At 41.6% G+C, this 22,978-nt stretch overlaps 1 protein-coding gene across 3 annotated transcripts in view; it reads right to left on the bottom strand.

The window, feature by feature from the left end:
* Positions 1 to 354: 354 nt before the first annotated feature.
* Positions 355 to 22,978, bottom strand: part of si:dkey-151g10.3 (serine/threonine-protein kinase WNK3) — a 63,299-nt gene continuing 40,675 nt past the window's right edge. The window contains exons 17-24 of one of the 3 annotated variants that reach the window (XM_017488041.3): positions 19,836 to 21,589; positions 18,913 to 19,165; positions 13,781 to 13,866; positions 10,020 to 10,351; positions 9,485 to 9,696; positions 9,183 to 9,281; positions 6,218 to 6,384; positions 355 to 4,332 (exon numbers count right to left, since the gene is read on the bottom strand). In XM_017488041.3, the coding sequence (XP_017343530.2) occupies positions 4,018 to 4,332; positions 6,218 to 6,384; positions 9,183 to 9,281; positions 9,485 to 9,696; positions 10,020 to 10,351; positions 13,781 to 13,866; positions 18,913 to 19,165; positions 19,836 to 21,589 (3,218 nt within the window). In that variant the 3' untranslated portion in view covers positions 355 to 4,017. The remainder of the gene's footprint in view (positions 4,333 to 6,217; positions 6,385 to 9,182; positions 9,282 to 9,484; positions 9,697 to 10,019; positions 10,352 to 13,780; positions 13,867 to 18,912; positions 19,166 to 19,835; positions 21,590 to 22,978) is intronic. The other 2 variants (XM_017488042.3, XM_017488043.3) reach the window with 2 other exon arrangements.

The following is a 22,978-nucleotide window of genomic DNA, read 5'->3' as shown; positions in this document are numbered from 1 at the left end:
TCACAATTAGGCATCATTATGTTATGTTCTATTTCCACAAAATTGGGTGCAGATGGCACGCTTTGAGCTTCGACACCTTAGACGAATCCCCAGAAAGGGATATGTTCTCAAAAGACCTTTGTTTCAGACAAGGAATAATCACTGTGGTTGCTTATTTTGCTTTTCCTTTTTGTATTTAGGTGTTCACAACGATATTCCGACAGCTAGGAATAAGATGAGTCTAGACTTGCAGTTGAAAGGATCTATAGCTATATAGAGTAGCAATATAATGCATTCACAGAAGCATGTATATATTTACAAGGTGCAGAAAATTGCAGCAAAAATACCACAGATGTTAATTTTGCCTGCATGTCATCTTTTTGCATCTATAATTACATTTAATGACTCGTGCCACGTCCGAACTGTATTAATTCGGAGTGATTACATACTCACGAATCAATCATGTTTTGGCATACAAATGAATATACAGAAAAACCCCTTCAGAAAAACCCTGGACCCTTTTCGACTCTAGACTTGGATTGTATTCTGCTTCAGAGTGAATAAATGCGTCACTTTCCTGTGAATTTGGAGACCTCTGCTGGCAGAACTTTGTATCAACACTGCATTCGAACTTGTCACATAGAAAGAGAAGCACATTTTGGGGTTTAACACCATCATTTAATCTGATTAGTTACAAAACAAAGAAAATCAACAGCTGCATTAGTTATCGTTTTACAGTAGCTAAATCACCTGCAATAAAGGTTTAATCTGAGTCTAGATCACAAACCTTTGTTGTTGGTGCTCAGTTACATTAATCTGGGGTCCTCTGGTAAACTTGAGCATGAAAATGATTGATTTATTTCCCCCCATATAAATACGATTGAATTGCAACAAAAACTTACTGAAACGTCCAGAGAAGTGAACTTTGACACGTAGAAATCTCAGAACTGAAGCAGGGGAACTCTATCAACAGAGCTGAGACGAAATGTGACCCATCATAATACAACCACAGCTTCTGCAACACCAATCAGAACATCAGTTTACGTTTTTTTTTTTTTTGTTATTATTATTTTTTTTTTTTTTACAAGCCCAGTTCAAAATACAAAAATAATGCTTTCTTTTAGATTACATTTTGGTAACATTTCAGGATAGAAACAGCAATGGCATGAGACGAAAATACTAGTGACTTGACAGCACGTAAACTCACCACCGTTAAATATGTAGGTTGACCCACAGAAAACAAAAGAACCAACACAGATTTACTGGAAATTTTATCGTCACAAATCTCCATGATCTTGTTCAACAGTTATGGTAACTCAACATCCACAAGGTCAACAGTTAGTAACGTTACAAAACATATTTCTGTCCTTTTCATGACTTTTCTTTTCTGTTGCATCCTGCAGTCTTTATGAACATTACACAACAACTTCCATTTGGGGAAAGATACATAAATTTTTTTATTTTAAACCAAAATCTTACTGTGCGCCGAACTAATAATCCTCCAATGGGAAAAACATTTTTAAACAACATGACTGACTCACAAGGTGCTGGTCATTTTTCTGTCTACACAGGTTCTTGAATGTTTGAGAAGTTTTAGAATCTTCTATATATCTGCATAAATATACCATCACGAGTCCTAAAAGTAGACAAAGAGAACCCAATTAAACAAATGAGACAAAAATATTATACTCGGTCATTTATTTATTGAGGAAAATGATCTGATATTACACATCTGTGAGAGGTAAAAGTATGTGAACCTCTAGGATTAGCAGTTAATTTAAAGGTGAAGCTAAAGTCAGGTGATTTCAACCAATGGGATGATAATCAGGTGTGAGTGAGCGCCCTGTTCTAATTAAAGAACATCTATCAAAATCTGATCTTCACAACACTTGTTGTGGAAGTGTGTCATGGCACGAACAAAGGAGATTTCTGAGGACCTCAGAAAAAGAGCTGTTGATGCTCAATAGGCTGGAAAAGTTTACAAAACCATCTCTAAAGAGTTTGGACTCCACCAATCCACAGTCAGACAGATTGTGTACAAATGGAGGAAATGCAAGACCATTGTTACCTTCCTCAGGAGTGGAGACCAACAAAGATCACTCCAAGTGCAGGACGTGTAATATTCTGTGAGGGCACAAAGGAACCAGGGTAACTTCTAAGTAGCTGAAGGTCTCGCTCACATTGGCTAATGTTAATGTTCATGAGTCCAGCATCAGGAGAACACTGGACAACAATGGTGTGCATGGCAGGGGTGCAAGGAGAAAGCCACTGCTCTCCAAAAAGAACATCGCTGCCCATCTGCAGTTTGCTAAAGATCACGTGGACAAGGCGGAAGGCTATTGGAAAGATGTTTTGTGGAGAGATGAGACCAAAATGGAACTTTGGGTTTAAATTGGAAGTGCTATATTTTGAGAAAGAAAAACACAGCATTCCAGCATAAGAACCTTATCCCATCTGTAATCCCATGCTGGTGGTAGTATCATGGTTTGGGCCAGTTTTACAGCGTCTGGGTCAGGACGACTCGCCATCATTGATGAAGCAATGAATTCTGAAGTATTCCAGCGAATACTAACGGAAAATGTCAGGACATCAGTCCATGAACTTAATCTGAAGAGAAAGTGGGTCATGCAGCAAGACAACGACCCCAAGCACACAAGTCGAAGCACAGGGAGAACATGCAAACTTTACACATGCCGGGTGGAGGCAGGAATCAAACCCCACACCCTGGAGGTCCGAGTCAAAGTTGCTAACCACTAAGCCACCAAGCCTCCACAGATGTAATATTTGATCATTTATAATAAAATAATAATATCAAGTATAATATTTTTGTCTCATTTGTTTAATCGGGTTCTCTTTATCTACAGTTAGGACTGGTGTGGAAATCTGATGACGTTTTAGGTCATATTTGTGCGGAAATATAGAAAAGGGTCGACAAACTTTCGAGCACCACCCTAAGTTTAAAAGCAAAAAGTATTTAACTTTATATTAGTTACTGTTTAAGGCTGTCCTTAAAATCTCAGAAAGGAAACATACGGTCAGGTGCAAATCTTCTGTTCTTGGTAGCTTCACATACATCACTCGTTAAAATATAACGTGAGAGCAAATGAAATTAAGTTTGATGAGGAATACACTGTACATCAGTTTATAGTTTCTCTCAAGTGGTTAAATCTGATAAACAGTGCTCACTGATGAGCTCAGAGGGATGTCGGTAACTGTGCAAAACACACTAGCACAAGACTGGACAGAACTCGCTTCAGTTGCAGCATCCTGAAACCATCCTTACTAAAACGACCTGAAGAGAAGAGTCTGTTGATGAGAGATAGGAAATACTGCAATCACAGCTGCTTTAAATTTCTACTGAAATGGACAATCTGGAGAGCTTCTCCAGCATCCATTGCGGAACACTTGATTGAAATCAATTTTGACTATTCAATCTGATTGTTCATGTTATTACCGAAATCCCTTAACTAACCGAAATGTTATTAATACAAATATCAATCGGTGCAAAATAGAGGAAACATGAAGAACATGCCGTGCATTAGATCGTAAAACAGTGTTCAAGTTGGTCACATGGCTGAAGCCATGGCTCCGAGGTAAATGTCTTCATGCTCTGTTGTGAAACATGCGATTGCTCTCACTGCTTATTAAGACGTCTTGTGCTCTACTCTCTTAAAATGGCAACTTTCTGATTAGTATCCGTCTCAAAAAATATCTCGTTAGGCTATACAGACACACGTTACGATGATGCAGAAGGATGAATTCAAATCTTGGTTACTAATTGCACTTTAAAAAAAAAAAAAAAAAAAAAATTTTTCAAATAGTCCTTTTACTAGAATTGTTGTTAAGTTAAAAAAAAAAAAGAAAAAGAAAAAAAGAAGATAACCTAATGTCCAAAAGTTCCTTAATTTATTATTATTATTTTTTTAAATATATGTGCACACCCAGAAGAATTCATGTTTGGCTTTCACATTCTCAAAGTGGGAATATTTCCTCTCCTGGCTCATCCTTTCGTACTGCTGTCCTAATGGAGAAGAAGTATCACGCATTTGTGGAGGAGGAGGAGCAAGGGTAGACTGAGGTTGTGGAGGTGGAGGCGGTTGTGGTTGGTGGGGCTGGCATGGATGTAGAAGTAGTAGAGTGGGCGGTCAGAGAGGTGGGTACACTAGAGACTGGTATGCTGGGCTGGCCATACTGAAGCGGCTGAAAGGACTGGAGGCTCTGCTGTGATACAGGAGGGATGGAGGGCTGAGTGCAGGCTGGAGGGGCGTGGCCTCCTGTGTTGCTGTTGCTGGCTGATACGTGAGCAGTCCTGGGGTTTAGGGAAGTCGTAGGGAACCACGCTGCAGGTGAAGCCTGACGACAGACGTTAACAAAATATATCAATATCATAATATTTTAAATACAAGGCACAGAAGTAAAGACTATAAGCATTGTACGTCATTCCCTGAAATACAGCTACTACTCAAAAAGGCTTACAATCAGCCTTTTCTACATCAAGGAACAGGGTTTAGTAAAAGGATTAGGAAATATGTGTCTAAGACTTACGATAAGGTGCATTAGGTAAGATTAGTATTTTTTTTTTTTTTCAGGATTAAGTCTCTAACAGTTAGTTGGGTAATACCATGACAGTCAGTTGTTGTTTTTTTTTTAAAATCATGCTCCACATATCTTCCAGGTTATTTCTACAAATAAGGAATGATTTAAAAAACAGACTACCGCACCTTCAAACTGCCCCAGTTAAAAGCAGAGAATTTGAATGGACACTTTATTATATGTCTAAAATGCAGGAAAACTCGAACAGAACTCGAAGTTTATTCGGACAGTGCGAATGAAAAAGTCCTGTATTCAGAGAGGAGTTACCGGCGGAAAAGTGATCGCCTGAAAAATCCCCAAAAGGAGTATTTGGAGCTTTTTTCGTTTCTCCCCTTCCCGCCGGTAAGCCGGTTTGCTTTATAGGAAGGAAAGTCGTTCAGCTGATCCAATGACGTCATGGGAATTCCCTTGATGGTTGGCTGGCGAACTCTCGCGAGAGTAATCGGGAACACAATCACATATCCGGGCAATACAACCATAGGGAAAATAATTCTACAAATCACAGCTGAATTATATTGGTAATTTAGACAATAAACAGCTTGATTAATATTCCCCTTTATGTGGCCACGCTACATAGATTCCCCCCTCCACAGATTTACCACATTAAATACATCGGTTCTAGGTGGGTTGCTCCAACACACAGTGTAATTTATTGGCCCCGTCTTACTTTTTATTTCAGCTGGCCCCTCCCACTTGGGTGCCAGCTTGCCCGAGAACTTGCTAGAGGAACTGGAGAGAGGATGGGTTTTAATCTAAACCAGGTTACCCGTTTGAAACTGCGCATTTTTTCTACTGCAATTGTAGTACCTAGCTTGTTTGGCTTGGCTCATCCTCATCTTTACCTCCTCCGCCATGATGTTTTGTCGTTCCATCAAGGATTATGCAGCTCGACCGGTTGCAGGGGCTCACTGGATTAGACTTTTTTTTTTTTTTTTTGTATAATACACTTTGGGTTTTGGAAGAGTTTATGGTAGAAAGGTTTTACTTTCGTGTACATATCAAATAAAAGCTTAAAAAGGGGGGTAAAGCCCGTATTTTACTTGTGTATCCTCCGTACAACGTTACAACGTTTGAGCTGTAAGTGTAGCAGCTGAATGCTTGGTCAGCTTATCCTTCAAAGTGTGGGTACATTTTACAGGAGGGCACAATGAGTTAATACAAACATTGGCACGATTTTATTAATTAACTCCCAAAATTGAATGAAAAGTATTAGACAAAATTTTGTTCGCACACGACAATTTATTTATTATATAATACACAAAAATGTGATTATTTATGCAGCAATATATCATTAATCTACTATCATTATATTAGTTTTCACTTGCGTTTGCTACATCCTATTACATTTGACTGCTGCTTATCTGCATTTTCAATCCCTGATTTTTTTCTTTTCCCCCCCTGTGTAAATACTGACATAACATCACTAACTCTGAATCTGACCTGCTAAGTGTAATATTTTAAAAAGCTATATTTTATGTTTTAAAAGCAGGAAGCGGTTAAACTGGGGAAAAAAAACCCAACGTAGACTACAGAAATATAAAAAGAATAGAGATCCATAACAAATAGTATTGCTACTGTGTATAACGGCTAGTACTGCTATTATACACTGACAGATCATATAGTTGCATTTGGGTCGATGCATTACCTCAGTGAGCTGGTTCCAGCCACCTAAATCCTGCGCTTGCTGAATCTGCTTGAGCTGATTGAGCGAAGGCTTGGAGATGGCAGGTTCAATGGCCTCCTTTGTCCAATCATCTACAAGTTTGTGGAGTTTGTCTGTGAAGGTGGTGTCTTTATTGGATACACCTTGGGCTGAGGGATTGTAGACAGACATTGCATCATCATGGCATTGCTAAGATATACTAAAGCACTAGCGGTTGCATAGATAATCGACTGAATCACTAAATCACTGCTGTGGTGAGATGTCAACTAGTTTTTTTATTTTTTTATTTATTTATTTTTTTTTTTACATATTTGGACAAGCAAACATTTGATCCTCTTTGAAACAGTACTCTTAATGAAGCTGATACACTATCAAATTGACATTTTGTAGTAATTTTCACAATTTAAAAAAATCAACAGAAAACAGATCAGTCACAGATCATGGAAAAAGTAAGTACACCCCTACAATGATCACAACTTCAGATCCATAAAATTAGAATCAGGTGTTCAAGATTGGGTGCTGGTGATAAGAACCTGCATAGATAATGCAGGTGGAACCGGTCTTATTTACACCCCTCTCATCTCTCATATCTAGTGTCTGGTGTTCCCTTTGCTATTGAGGTGTGTGGTGTCATCATGACAAGATCTACAGAGTTCTCCGAGGCCTTCACAAAAAAGGTTGTGGATGCCTACGGGTCTGGCAAGGGATTTAAAAAGATCTCCAAATTATTTGAAATGCATCATTCTACTGTAAGGAGAATCATCTACAAATGGCACAGATTTCAAACGACCGTCTCAGCGAATTCAGCCCAAGAGCAGACCAACTGATGCAAAAAGAAGTCTCCCAGAACCACAAAATTTAAATCACAGGATCCGCTAAAAAGTCTCGCAACTTTTTTGCATGCTTCTACAGCACAAATTTGACCTGCATGGGAGGTGCGACAAGAAAAAGCCACTGCAAGACTACAGTTTACCAATCAGCATATGGGCAAAGACCAGGCCTTTTTGGAATAATGTGCTCTGGACTGACAAGTCAAAGATAGAGTTGTTTGTCCACAGTAACAGCAGACATGTTTGGCACAGACCAAAGACAGATTTTTAGGAGAAACACCTCAAACCAGCTGTGAAGCACAGTGGTGGAAGTGTTATGGTTTGGGGTTGCTTCGCTGCCTCAGGGACTGGAGAGCTTGCATTCGTTGATTCAACTCTGAATTTTGCATCATATCAAAGACTGCTTGAAGATAATGTGAGGACGTCTGTCTGAAAGTTGAAGTTGAACCAAAAGTGGATCATTTAACAGGATAATGCCAACAGAAAAGCCAACAATTTCCATGGGGTGTACTTATTTTTTCACATGACAGTATGGTGAAAAAAAACAGCTAAATGTACTTAAGTAATGTTATGTTAGTCTAAACTAAATTCAAACTAGATGAAGCCAATTCTAGAGTCAACTGCACAAGACTACACTGGGAAAAGTGTTTAAAAAAAAAAATGATTACAACACCAATTCCAAAAAAGTTGGGACGTTGTGTAAAATGCTGGAGGTTAATTGGGAACAGGTCAGTAACATGACTGGGTATAAAAGGAGTATCTTAGAGAGGCAGAGTCTTTCAGAAGTAAAGATGGGCAGAGGTTCGCAAATTTGCACAAAACTGCGTCTACAATTTGTGGAACAATTTCAGAATAATGTTCCTCAACGTAAAATTGCGATGACGATGAATATCTCATCATCTACAGGACATAATATCATCAAAAGATTCTGAGAATCGGGAGAAACCTCTGTGCACAAGAGACAAGGGTGAAAATCAATATTGCATGAGCGTGATCTTCGGATCCTCAGGCGGCACTGCATTAAAGACAGGCCTGATTCTGTAATGGAAATCACTGCATGGGCTCAGAAACTCCTCCAGAACTCAGAACGTGCCATCCACAAATACTGGATAAGGCTTTATCATGCAAAGAAGAAGCCATATGTGAACATGATCCAGAAACGCCACCGTCTTCTCTGGGCCAAAGCTCATTTAAAATGGACCGAGGCAAAGTGGAAAACTGTTCTGTGGTCAGATGAATTGGAATTTGAAATTCTTTTTGGAAACCATGGACACCGCATCCTCTAAACTGAAGAGGACTAAAGAGGAGAGGGACCAGTCGGCTTTTTATCAGCGCTCAGTTCAAAAGCCTGCATGTCTAATGGTATGGAGGTGCATTAGTGCCTATGGAATGGGCAGCTTGCATATCTGGAAATACACCATCAATGCTGAAAAGTATACACAGATTTTAGAGTAACATCTGCTTCCATCCAGATTCCATCCCATCTTCACTTCTGAGAGACTCTGCCTACCTAAAATACTCTTTTAATACCCAATCATGTTACTGACCTGCTGCCAATTAACCTCATTACTAAATGTTCCTCCAGCTGTTTATTTTTAGTAACACTTACCTTTCCGGCCTTTAGTTGCCCCGTCCCAACTTTTTTGAGATGTGTTGCGGCCATCAAATTCACCTTATTTTTCCCTTAAAATGGTTCATTTCCTCAGTTTAAACATTTGATAAGTTTTCTATGTTCTATTGTGAATATCATATGGGTTTGAGATTTGCAAATCATTGCATTCTGTTTTTGTTTACAGTTTACCCAGCGTCCCAACTTTTTTGGGGTTATATTATTGATGTTTTTTAAATTGTTTTCTTTACTTTAACGAACCATTAACCACAACATGTGGAGAGGCATACACAGAATCGCTCATGGAGGAGTTCCTTCAGTGGTTATTTTGTTGTCTTGTAATGCTGAATCAAATTGAAATAAAATCCATGCTCTGTGACAATGAACTCTAGTTGGCTATTTTTGTAAATGATTGATCAACTAGTAAAAAATAGCAGTCGTGCTACCTCTACTAAGCACTGAGCTAAGAATCCTTTTAGGGTTACACTGATTTCTGTTTGTTTCATACCTGTCTTAGAAGTCAGTGAAGCTGTTTTTTCAGGTTTGCAGTAAGACTGTAGTCTGTTTGGCTCTTCACTGGAGTAACTGCTGGATTGCTGGAGAGAACCTGAGAGTTTATACACATTTTAGGTTAATCGGGGCATATACCTCACTTAAACGTTCTAAAAAAAACTCAAGTAGTCGATATACTTCTCAAAAGAATTCCTTTATCCAACAAACTGCTTATGAATTTTCTCCACCTAAGTGGGATTATTTTAAGCCTGTGTGCTGCTCATGAACCATTTCCTTTCAAAAAGAGAGGGTCAGCACCTTGGTGTGTCACTCCGTTGTTGTCAGTGTGGGAATGAGGACGAGGCCGGGGTTTGGGTTTGGAGGGACGGGGTCTGCGGGGAGAAATGGCCAGTGATGTTGCAGGGGTCGAAGGGGGCTGAAAGCAATCTTTCAGACTGCGCAGTTGCCTGTAGAGCTCCTGTAGTTCTTGCTTCTGCTGTGCCTGTAGTGACACCACCTCCTTGATATGTCTGTGGAAGGGTGAGAGAATCAAGAAAAGAGAAAGGGCAGAGGTGAAAAAAAGAAAGCAATATATAATATTGTTATGAATATATTAAGTATTAAGATCTATGGATTCATGTACATGAATAATTTTATATTATATATATATATATATATATATATATATATATATATATATATATATATATATATATATATATATATATATATATATATATATATATATATATTCATTTCTATGTCTGTAATTGTTGTGCATAATCGACTTGAGTTCTAGTTTAATCTGGAAATGTGACGTCTGTATATGGATATGTTTTAATTCCTGCTTTACTTTTCTCTTAGTTTCTGCAGTTCCCTCCTCAGGTCCTCGTCCTCCACCTCACTCTCATCATCACTGCTTCCTGTTGGAGAGTGTGTGTGGCTACGTGGTGGATGGTGGTAGCCCACTGGGATTGCTCTTTCTTCCTTTTCTCCCTCCTTCGCTTTCGCCTTCCTCCGATCTTTCTCCAGGTCTGGAGAGACAGGCGAGCTGTCGGTGAGCTGCTCCTCTTTCTCCTCTGCCTTCATGATGGAAAAGCGGCCCACAGTCTTGGGAACATTTCTATGGTTCGGCGCTACCTCTGCTGTGGGCGTTGGGTCCTCGGGCTGGGTGACTGGGGTCACCTGGATGAAAAAGAACAAACATCCTGCACTTTTTCTGCCAACTGAAAGGTTAAACATGTCATTTTTACAGTTCACAGTATTTTAATCCTGTATAAGTCTACATTTGGGCTGCCTTTGTGCAATTTACTTGGGAGGTCTAAAAGGTCTAAATTGGAGGTCTAAAAGCTTTGAAAATCCAATAACACTGCTCATGAATACCGATAATAGAACATGCACTTTCTGATGTTTCTTTAGGTGAGCTCCAAGATGGAGTCAGTGTCTGCAGTAATGATAAAACTCCAATTTTCTGATAGCATGACTGAGGGATCTTAGTATGGGATCCACTTTCCTATGCAGTCTTCAGAAGCTCTTATTTAAATTACAATTCAAACCTTCCAAACTCCTGGACATCCATAATTCAGGGCCTGACCTGGCTGCATAATTTGGGCACACTTACAATCAACACAAGGTGAGCGCAAAGTGGGATCCGGTCAGTAAAATCTTACAAAATACAAGGCATGATCCAACACAAGAGCCTCCAAGAATCACTGGGACAGATGTTGAGTTATTATAGAGTTGCCCAAGAAAAGTTTTGCCCATGACATGAACAGGTGTTTGGATTTCCTAAATCCCTCAGTCCTGTCCATGTAGATGCACTCGAGTTGGGCCTTGTCTCATACATTTTTAAGACAGGCTTACCCAAGAAAGATTTTGCCCAAGATACAAACAGCTGATCAGCCTTCATAAACCCAATCGTCCTGTCTCCGTAGATGCACAATATGTATACTGGCTATAGCATATGCAGACACTGCTGCTCCTCTGAAGCAAATGGTAGAGGATGCATGCTAGCACAGCACAGGCTATTCAAAAACCCTGGGAATAAAAACTGGGCTAAGTTTTAGCAGTAACCCTGGTAGAAACCGAGTGCATGCTGGGTGAACCAAAAGCATGTGAATGTCACTTTTGCTGAGGCCACTGTCAGTAACAGCAATGATTTTAGCGGCAGTATTCTGAAATCTCCTTCCCAGAGGGGTTCAAAAGGTGGGCATATTTTGGACACAGGATGGGGACAAGAAGACTCTATTCATAAAGTGGCATACTAGGGGGTGGACCCACTGTCCAATCACTGAAACCCACATGGCAAACAGAGACTGTGGCCAAATACACCTTCATTGTGGAGACTTGATGAGGCCATGGCATTCTGAATCTCAGTATAATGTCTCCACTGAGACAACAGATCTCTCAACAGGCAGAGGGGCCAAAACTACCTGCACAGCTTCTGTGGAAAATTAGCATGAGTGATAGACATCCGTTCCTCTCCCTGGTCAAAGTCTGAGAGATGACATCAAGTGGTGGGAATACGTACAGAAGAACTCCTGCTCATGGGGGGAGCTAGTGCATCCACCCTCATTGGTCCATCCTGATTCTTTTTTAAGGGAAATCCTTTGGTGGCCTTCCCAAAGTGAACCCATATCGGATATACCACCTTTCTGTGCTGTTTTCATGTCATGTAATAGGTACCGCTCCATGATGACAGGCCTGACTTAGAATCCCAGGCATGTAAGTCACTTTCAATGACAGGAAGTTCACTCTGCCCCACACTGTCGGACTGTGTGCCAGAATGTACAAACGATGGGACCGATTTCCCCCTTAGTGGTTAAAATAGGCCACCACTTTTAGTATTCTTCATCTGAATAAGAACATAATGCAGCCACAAGAAGGGGAAGCTATTTTAGGGCCAGTAAAACCACCGGACGTTTTAAATAATTTATATAGTTGGACCACAGGTGTGAGTCCCATACTCCATTTACTTTCATGCCCTCATGAGTGTCTCCACAACCCCAAGAGACACATCTGATTTGACAACCTTCCTGCATAGTATGGTGTCCATCAAAAAAGCCTGCCAGTCTCCAAGGATGCTGTGCCAACATACAATTGATAGAAAACTGGTCTAATCGGAGGGAGGCCACAATCATGAAACTTCATGTACAAGCAACTAAACTTGAAGTCTGAAGGACCTGCCCTTAACGTTTAAAAAAAAAAAAAAAAAAAAAAAAACTATGTTCCCCCGAATTGGGGCTTTGATAGTCCCCTGTCCATTGTTTGCAAAACCCACTGTGATGCCATGCCAATGCCCCATACCTCTCTCCTTTTGTGAGGCACTACACAGACGACAGTGGTCAGAGGTGAGCACCATCTGTTGGCTCATGTGTGAACAGCACCTTTACATGCCTGACAAAAAAGGTCTCAGTGCAAACCTGTTATCTGGCCAATAGCATAATTTATCGTATTTGTAATGTTTTCCAAATGTTGTAAACACTGTGTAAACTGAGTAACAGCGCCTTCAGCGCTTCATCAAGACGCGTTAGGGGGAACACATTTCTTACAAAACACTGGTGTGCGCTTGTGCTGAGACTTAAAGGTGGCTCGAAGAGATCATCGATCTCAGAACAGACTCCCTTTCTCTTTGCAGGGTTGTGTTCCAGTGTGGTGTTCCACACACCATTCCAGACTCAGGAACGGAGAGTGTTGTGGGGAAGGCCAGACCCACAACCGGATGATTTCCTCTTTGCTCTCTGGGAAGCTAGGCAAAAGCTGTCTAGCAGCACACATTCTGCAGATCCATGCTGAGTGTTTGATTCACAGAGATTCAGACTCATCCTCTGCTTCCATGGAAATTCACGCCATAACTACGAGGCCCTCGCTGAACACGTCCTTGTGCTGATCTCCCCAGGGTGTGCTGGCTGTAGTCTCTAAACCTCCGCACCCATTTCCAAACAACCTGGCATCCCCAACGATAAACCTTAGTCGGACAAATTAATTTATCCTTGTATGAGGCTAATCAGGGATAGATACTTCCCAACTCTGGCAAGGCCAGTGCAGTCTGGACATGTTGCAGCCCAAAGCAGTGATCTGCAGTGAGTGTCCATGCCTGAAATCTTGCTGTCATATGGGCACACTCGAAAGAAAGGCTTCTCTATTAGGTAGTTTGGGGACTAGCAACTGAGGTTAAGAGCTTGTTGAAAACTGGCTAGGTTGAAGCAGCTTCTGTGGAAAGAGGCTTGGCATTACCCAGGTAGGTTAGTGACTTGTGGTCAAGTTGTTGGGTCAAACTGTGGACTGTTTAGCTAAGCCCCCAAAGTGGATATGTCAAGCTAGATCATTCTGAGATGAGATGAGGTATTTGAATGACATGGAGATGGTGAACTGGCCCTTTAGTAAAGCTGAGGAGCATATGCATACATCATGAATGTCAGCCAACGAGATTTGGCGTACTGAAATAAGAGCTTATCAGTACCAAGTGTATCCTGCAGTGAGATACCAAAACAAAGGCTTAAAAGACAACTTGTTATTTCTCTCTGGCAAACCAATAAAAATGGAAAGGAGTTGGCTTAATGTGACTATTGTGGCTCTCAGTTGTGTGTAAATTAACGAGCAGAGAGTTTGCACCTGGAAACGTCCTCTGTGCAAACATGGCTGGGAATTTGTGGGAGTCTCTCCGTCTTCATTCACTCCCTGACTGCTAGAATTCTCATCTGCCCAGAACAGAAACAGAGAATATGAAAAGATAAGAATAAGACAAACTCTCACAGATGACAGAAAATCAGGAAAACCACAGATCTCTCTCTCTCACACACAAACAAACAAACAAAAGCCACATACAAAACAACTGACCAGGACAAATACATAAAATCCCATAAACAACACAACACACATATACATGTATGTAAATAATTAGGGAATTTTAACACAAACTTTCAGCATGAGACCTGGGAAAAAACACACTACCATGCTTGTCTGAGCTATAAAACGCATTGCTCAGGCATGGCCAACAATATTGCAACCTACATTACATCATTGCATATCTTTTTCAGTGAAAATTACAACCCCAATTCCAAAACAGTTGGGACAGTATGGAAAATGCAAAAACACAAACAACCAACCAACCAAACAAACAAAAAAAAAAACCCCAAAAAGAGTCATTTGAAAATTCAGTTCACCCAGTACTATATTGAAAATACATTATTAACACATTATTTGTTTAATTTACCACTGTGTAACATCACCTTTGAGTGAAGACACCATTGGTTTAGTTTAGTGGAGCAAATGGAGTTTTCCCCCATTCATCCATTATGCATTCCTTCAGCTGCGCAACTGTACAGGGTCTTCGTTGCCTTATTTTACGCTTCATAAATGAACCACACATTCTCAATCGGAGAAAGGTCAGGACTGCAGCAGGCCATGCTCGCACCTGCACTCTCTGCTTACACGACCATGCGCTTGTAATGTGGTTTAGCGTTGTCCTGCTCTGGATGGCAGCATATGTTGCTACAAAATGTGTGTGTAGCATTAATGATGCCCTCACAGGTGTGCAACGTACCCATGCCATTGTCACCGACACACCCACATACCATGACAGACAGTGGCTTTTGGACCTGATGCTGAGAACAGCTTTTCTGCTTTGGCCCGGAGAACACGACGGCTGTTTTGTCCAAAAACTATTTTAAATGTCGACTCGTCGGACCACAAAACACGATTCCACTGTGCTACTGTCCATCTCAGATGAGACCGAGCCCAGAGAAGTCGGCGGAGCTTAGCATCAGCATTTTCCATACTGTCCCACCTTTTTCAGAATTGGGGTTGTACTATATCGTACTTTACATACGGTACATTGCTACATGAATATTGACCTTATACAGTATGTCATGCTGAGAGGGTGCGTTGTGAAGGATAAAATGCTCAAATAGAAATCAGTGTATGAGATTCCTGTTAAGCAGTATGTTATGAACATCAAGAGAACTATGCATCCGTTCTCCTCCCATCCCAGCCACACACACACACACACACACACACACACACACATATAGCAGCTGTAAATAGCACTGGATGTATTGTGTGATGTCTATAAACTGTACAGATCCATAGCATGTTGGCTGTGTGTATATTCCGCATCATACTGATTTATGTCCATGAACTGCCCCTTAATTATTTACTTGACACAGTATCACATATACACACATACATATTCTGAACACATCGTATATGACATATTAATACACGGAGTATTCACAACAGAAAAAGCTCTAATAATGTTTATCCTATATTATATTCATATGTATGTAAGGGACCTGTATACAAAAAAAAAAAAAAAACCAAACAAAAAAAAAAGCCTACCCAGGCAGCAAAGAACAGGATGCTCTGATAATGATTCAAAAATATCAGTAATAAAATACAGGCCTTAAATCATTTTTAGCAAACTACAGACTATGGCTCAGTTGCCATTTTGTTAGGTATAACAATTGTAGCAGTTTATTTGGGACTACTTTTGGAAAAAAAAAAAATCTCTGACTGGATAAAAACAAGTTAAGTAATTAAAAAAAAAAAAAAAAAAGACCTGGTATTGCGTATGGTGCTGGTATGTGGTACGTGCATGGTCAGGTACAGCGGTGTTGATGGGATTTTTAAACACTGCTGGTTAGAGAACAGTCCACCAAAATAAATATAAGCTACAGGAGGATCTGTGGGGACAAGGATCCTTTGGAGACAAAGCTGCAGTCTCTAGCGCTACCAATATGATGGATAATCAAGTCAGGCATAGGTAGGTAGATAAGTTTAATTGAGTGGCCTGTAAGTGTATACAGTGTTTCATACCAGTACCACACAGTGTCAGTATCACTGCTGTGCTGAGAATGGCCAACCACACAAATAATATCTGGTCAGCAGTGGTCTTCTGATGGACAAGGAGACAGGGACTGACACATTGTGCAGATCAGTAAAGGGTCTACTGCCACTAATAGTTGGTGCACTTGCTCAAATTGCCAATGGCTGTATCTAAAGTATACCCAATAACTGGCCACTGAGTGTATAATGTGTACATGCTCTTTTGCTTTAATTGGGGAATCGGTTTATTATAGAATTTAAGGCACCAGCAACTAAGAAACATCAGGGTATGCAAATAAACGCCGTAGCTTGAAAGAGAGGTACAAGGTACAACACAAAGTGTGGGATATTAAATCTGCACATATCTGGCTGAAGACACCTATTTCTACCTGTAAAGGCTCATCACACATAGTGATGCAGGGGGTCATTTTCAGCTATATACCCTCCATAAACACCATCTCCCCTTAAGCGGTTACTTTTAACACAGGTAATATGGGACATACCGTATATATTCATGTCTTCCACAGCTATAGCTAAGGGGGTAGAATAATGCCCCTGTAAAGAGGAAAGAGTAAGCCTCAGATGGGGTCTTTTTAAAAAAAAACAAACAAACAAAAAAAACACAACAACAAATAAATGGGAGATTACATTCAGCCCATTTAGCTGCAGGATGAAATGGCATGGAAAAAGGAATCATCAGTCTTGTACTGTACAGTCCTAGCAGTGTGTTAAAGTTGTGGGGAGGGTACTCTGGAGTGGCCACTGAGAGATGAACTTGGAGATACTGGACTTTGTCTCCTAAGGTGGAGCTCACATAATGCAGTAAGCATCAAATGCCCTTAATGGGTGGTTCCCCTTGCCAAACCTCTTAGAAAGGAGGAGGAAGAGGTGGGACCTTGGCTGGCTTGCTCCTCTCCTAGAGGGAAAAGGATTAATCCATCTGCTGGCTTCGTAACCTCTGCCATGACACCTTATTCCATATCTAATGAGTTTTCTGACAAATGCCACATGACTTTAGAGAGTGGACCACCTGAACTGGCAAAATGCACGTATCAGTTCCTGAGTGGCGCAAAAGAAAAACTTTCACTCTATCGTCAGGAGGTCTGGAGTTCAAATCCGCAGGATGCCACAGCCATGCGTGGCTGGGAGTCCAAGAAAGCAAAATCGGCTATTTTATCTGGGTGGGAGGGATGGTATACGCTCTCTCTCCCCTGTCAATCTCAGCGACACTACCCAATTAACTCACAGACACCCAGGTGTTTGTGAGTTAATGTATGGGCAGAAGAGGGCAGATAGTGCTTTCCTCCGAGTGTGTGCTCTGTGATGCAGCATGGGCAGCAATTTTTTTTAATGGTTGGCATTGAAAAAGAAACACGTGTTAGCCTTCGCTCTCCATGACAGTTGCTGGTGTATGATACAGGAAAGCTGGCTCGTAGGTGGGAAATGGCAGGTGACCAAATTGAGGAGGAAAAAAAAAACCTCATCAAGCTGCATTCCTAGCATCTTCAGACAAATGGACAGGCGTTGTGATCCGTCTCAGGCAGAGAAAAAACAGGGCCCTGTTGCCAATGGACTGGAAGACTAAACCACAAGCTCATACAAGATTTACCATTAGAAAGTTTTAAATGCAGCTAGGAGACTCAATACCACAGTCATGAAAGATTTGCAAAAACTTGGCACAAAAAGTGGGGTAATTAGCTAGCCGCCTTATCGAAACAAAAACAAACACAATGCATTAAAGTGACTAGCTGGCAAGCTGTAAGAGGGGCATATAGCTGATGTGATCCCCTATGTCACCACGTGTTATTGACCTTACAGGCATGTCTTAAACCAGGCACACAAAGGCAAAGTATCCCAAAAGAACCGTGTTAAAGGAAACTGAATTACTGAAAGTGAACCACAGCAAATATAAAAATTTCAATGTAATTATTAATATAATTCTTCTTTACACCACAGAATAGATTAAACAATGCTTGGCTACATAATGGACTTGAATGAAATGCAACTTGTACCACAATGATTTCACTTACTGGGCCAATGATACTTATACTTCTAAAGTTTGCACCTGCTGCAGTTGCGTTAAGGTTTTGCTTAGGTACTGGTTAAGGACAGTGCAAAGCAAAACTTATATGCAGATGTAAACTTTAAAATGTCTGGCCCACCCAGTTCTGATCAGCAAGTGTGCTTAGATGTAGGGCAATAGTGGAACCTGTGAGATGGGTAGCCTTACTGTGCAGGCAAGTGAGGGGCAGGATCAGGTGGGCTGAACTTGGCTTTACTGCAATAGAAAAACTAGGCCAGATGCTCACATTTAGGGCTGGCTCCATCTGGATCTTCTCCCACCTCCTACATTCCCTTCTTTCCTTAACTCCACTGTTCTTACCCCTGGGTAACCCATGCAAACAAATTAAAAGAAGCTACAACATAAATTCAATATACACAAACTTAAAAACTAGCTATTAAAAAACAAAAAAAAACTAAAACTTACTTCTATAAAAGAGGAGTTAGGACCTATAGGCTGGGGAACCACTGCCCTGTACATATTCAAAGACATGATCCAGCTCATGAAGAACTTGACATTTAGCTGAGAAGCCAGATTAGGTGTGTTGGTAGCAGGGTAAATTTGAAAAGGTACAAGGCAGTATCTCCACAGGCTGAAAATCTTTCACATCATCTTTACCATGTCGTGGATATTAAAATAATTTAGTGGTATCAGTGCGACCAGGAACAGCAACAATCACATCACATCCTAGACAGTCATTAGGATTATTAGGATAATTATTAATTATTTTATAAGACAATACCTATCTAGCAAGGTAAGGGGTCAAGAATCATATGCTATGTTATCTACACATTCATTTAACGTCGGAGCCCGCCCACACCCCTCACTCGCTCTCACTTGCACTCTGTACAGACGCTACCTTTCTGGACTCTGGGCTTCTTGAACAAGCTGGTGGAGTGGCGCAGTTTGCACGCCCAGCTTTTGAATTTGCGAGTCCAGGATTTCTTGCTAACAGGATTTCTGATACTAGGACAAGTCAGGTTTAGGCCAAAATATCCACCTCCTGCATTTTGCTGCTGCTGCTGCTGTCCGGCTGCTGGTGAAAGGGACTGCTGGGACAAGGAAGGCTGGAGGACATCTACGGCGGCACTGTCAGAGGGGGAGGGGACAGCCTGGGTATACAGGATGGGCGTAGAAGAGGGAGACATGGTGATGTCAGAAATACAATGTTGGAACGTATACATGCATATAATACAGACTATGATATATATGGGTGGACAACGTGGCTCTATCGTCTACCATTATGTGGTTTTGAAACCCAAATTACAGATGTGGCCAATAAAAATGCGCATCAAAGCAAAAGGGATCTGCGATTTCCTTCAGTATCATACACATGCACAGAAAAAGGCATGGTTTTGCTACAAAACTGTCCAGAGCTTCAGGTTTGAGGCTTAACTGTCATGTCCAAAACTGTCAATCATGTCATCAAACAAAACTCACTTATTGCATGTAAAAATATTAGGGGAAATATCAACTGACCAAAAGAAAAGTCAACTGACACTGTTAAAATGGTAGAACACTATTCCTAAAATAATTTGTGCATAGTTTGGCTCCTTCTCCATTCACTTACATGTGAATGAGTGGGACTAAAAACTGCACTACAACCACATGTATGCTTCACTTTTTCACCCCTGTTATGACATCCACCCATAATATAGTCACTGGTATGAATCAACAAAACAATTACGGCATTTGTTGTTTATATTTAGTTTAACATCAGTTGGCAGCCAAAACCAGGCCAGGCTGTTTATTTATTTATTTTATAATCCAGACCGGACTTACAAGGACTGTAGATTCACTGGGTGGAGATATAGGCCCAGGCACAGTCTCCTGTGGAGGGGAAAGGAGGGAGCAGGGTAGGGAAGTGGAGGAGAAGGATGAGGCAGGTTGGTGCTCTACAGCAGTGGAGGGGGTTGGAGCTCTCTGGGTGACGCAATCTTCTCCTGTTCTCTCCCTTTCTCTGTCTGATGAGGTGGAGGAAGAACGAGAGGTGGTGGAGGAAGTGGTGCAGGAGGAGGAATGTGGAGAAGTGTCTGAAGAGCAGGCCGGAGGAAGTGGGAAGGTGGAGAGTGGCAATGTGTGAGACTCGGATGACTCCTCTCCCCTGGCTGATGTGGCAGCTGTAGCGGAGGAGGAGGTCAGGTCAGGAGTGTGGGTGGAGATGGCTGCCCCGCTGCCACTGTGCTCCTGATAAAGCAGATTCCTTAGCTTTTCATCGAGTGTTTTTATACGGTTGTCAACAAACTCAATTTTTGGGGGGCCCTCACTGTCTGACTCAGCTACTGAAGAAGGCTGGGCGGGAGAAGGGGAGAGCACGTGAGCCAGAGCTGGCAGAGCTGTCTCTGAGAGTGAGAGAGGAGGGAGAGAGGCATCAGACAATGCGTGCAAAGGAGCAGACTGGCTGAAAGTGTCATCTGTGGCAGTGACCTGTCCTGTAGAGAACTCTGATTCCAACTGCTGGATAGAGAGCTGCTTCTGCACAAGCAGGGATGTAGGCTGAAGCACCTGCTCTAGCTTGGGTTGCGTTTCCTCAGGAGGAACCTGATTTGAGATTGAAGACTGAGCCAGTAAGGGTTCGTGTGTTTCTAATTTTTGCTGAGATTGTATGGCCAGCGCTTTAGGGTTCAGCACGGTGTCTTGTTGTTCATACTGCGGCGGCGGAACTGCCTGCTTCTGCACTACACCATGCAGCTGCATCTGATCCAGACTGGCATGTGACTGTAAATGGACACTCTGCTGGCCTAGTGATTCCAGTGGAATTTCCGACTGTCCCTGTTGGTATGGGATTTGCTGTAGAATCGACTGTTGCATTGGATGGAAATGGGATGCTGGATGCTCAGCTTGACAGGGCTGTGCATCTTGCTCTGCAGCTGAAGAAAGTTTGTCATGGGCTATGTACTGGGACACTGTCGCCATTGGCTTAGTCTGTACTGAATAGGCTTCTGTGAGAGATTGAGATTGCAGATTGCCTTGCTGGAGTATCTCAGGTTTCTGCATTGATGGCACTTGGGGTAACTGCTGCAGTTGCTGCACTTGTTCCCCATGATTTAACATGCAAGATGACAGGGTGCTCTGAGCCAAACTACCAGAGTGTGACATTTGATCTTCAGGCATGCTGTGCACTATAGTAGAAGTAGAAGCATCTTCGGACCCAAGGCCAAAATTGGAACCCATGCTCATATCCTTGCTAGATGCCAAGGTATGGACATGATCAGCCACAGGAAAGGCTGTAACATGAATAGAAGAGGTTTGGTTGGGGACTGTGGCTTGAATAGTAGTTGCAAACCCTTTCCCCGAACCTGGCAGCGCAATAGCTGCTTCGTCTTGAATGACTGCATCTCCTGTGGACATGTGAAGTACTGGTGGAAGAGAGCTCGTGGAGTCCAAGGCGGTGGTACCAGGAATAGGGACAGCAGGGCTTGAGTCTTTGACAGACACAGTGGAGGGAGGAACAGAGGACACTGAAAGTGAGGAACATGGAGAAAAATGTAGTCCGGACAGAGAGTCTGACTGCTGTGAATCCTCATGGTCTGAAGCTATGGCAAATGAGGAGAAAAGGTCATAAACAGTATTAAGGCAATTAATATTAAACATATCTTGGCTACAGTAAGTAAAATCTTGGAAGTAAAGCACCAAGCTAAAGCCGGATTTACACTGTATGATATTTGGCCCAATTTTGCTGTTGCAGGTACGATTGTGCATTGCAAAGGATAATCTTTGGTTGGGAGTTCAGATTGGTGGTTTTAGAAAGTATAATGTGACATGCTTTCTGTCAGGCCATTTAGTGCAGAGTTCTGGCAAAATCAGAAAATTTTGCTGAAAATCTCAGTGTGAGACTGTTGCTATGACACTCAAATCCATCAATAGGAGGACGGCATATCATTACACAAAACTCACAGGACAACCACAAACATGGTAATGGCAAAGGCAAAATGTACACAAAGCATATGGGATTTAAAAGAAGAGCGGTTTGGCGAATTGCAGCAGCAGATAGAATATCTCATCACACTTACAGTGGTTCTTGAAAGTGTGTGAACCCTTTAGAAGTTTCTAGATTCCTGCATAAATATGACCTAAAACAGTCCCAAACGTAGACAAAGAGAACCCAGTTAAACAAATGAGACAAAAAAATTATACTTGGTCAATTATTTATCGAGGAAAATGGGCCAATATTATATATCTGTGAGTGGCAATGTATGTGAACCTTTGCTTTCAGTGTCTGGTGTAACCCTCTTGTGCAACAATCATTGCAACTAAACGTTTCTGGTAACTGTTGATCAGTCCTGCACATCGGCTTGTAGGAGTTTCAGCCCGTTCCTCAGTACAGAGCAGCTTCAACTCTGGGATGTTGGTGGGTTTCCTCACATGAACTGCTTGCTTCAGGTTCTTCCACAACATTTCTATTGGATTACGGGTCCAGACCATTCCAAAACATTAACTTTATTCTACTTTAACCGTTCTTTGGTAGAACGACTTGTGTGCTTGGGGTCGATGTCTTGCTGCATGACCCACTTTCTCTTCAGATTAAGTTCATGGACTGATGTCCTGACATTTTCCGTTAGTATTCGCTGGAATACTTCAGAATTCATTGCTTCATCAATGATGGCGAGTCGTCCTGACCCAGACGCTGTAAAACTGGCCCAAACCATGATACTACCACCAGCATGGGATTACAGATGGGATAAGGTTCTTATGCTGGAATGCTGTGTTTTTCTTTCTCAAAATATAGCACTTCCAATTTAAACCCAAAGTTCCATTTTGGTCTCATCTCTCCACAAAACATTTTTCCAATAGCCTTCCGCCTTGTCCACGTGATCTTTAGCAAACTGCAGACGGGCAGCGATGTTCTGTTTGGAGAGCAGTGGCTTTCTCCTTGCACCCCTGCCATGCACACCATTGTTGTCCAGTGTTCTCCTGATGCTGGA

Source organism: Ictalurus punctatus, chromosome 15, assembly GCF_001660625.3.
Source record: "Ictalurus punctatus breed USDA103 chromosome 15, Coco_2.0, whole genome shotgun sequence".
Classification (NCBI taxonomy): domain Eukaryota; kingdom Metazoa; phylum Chordata; class Actinopteri; order Siluriformes; family Ictaluridae; genus Ictalurus; species Ictalurus punctatus.
This window is presented reverse-complemented; position numbering and strand designations above follow the sequence as displayed.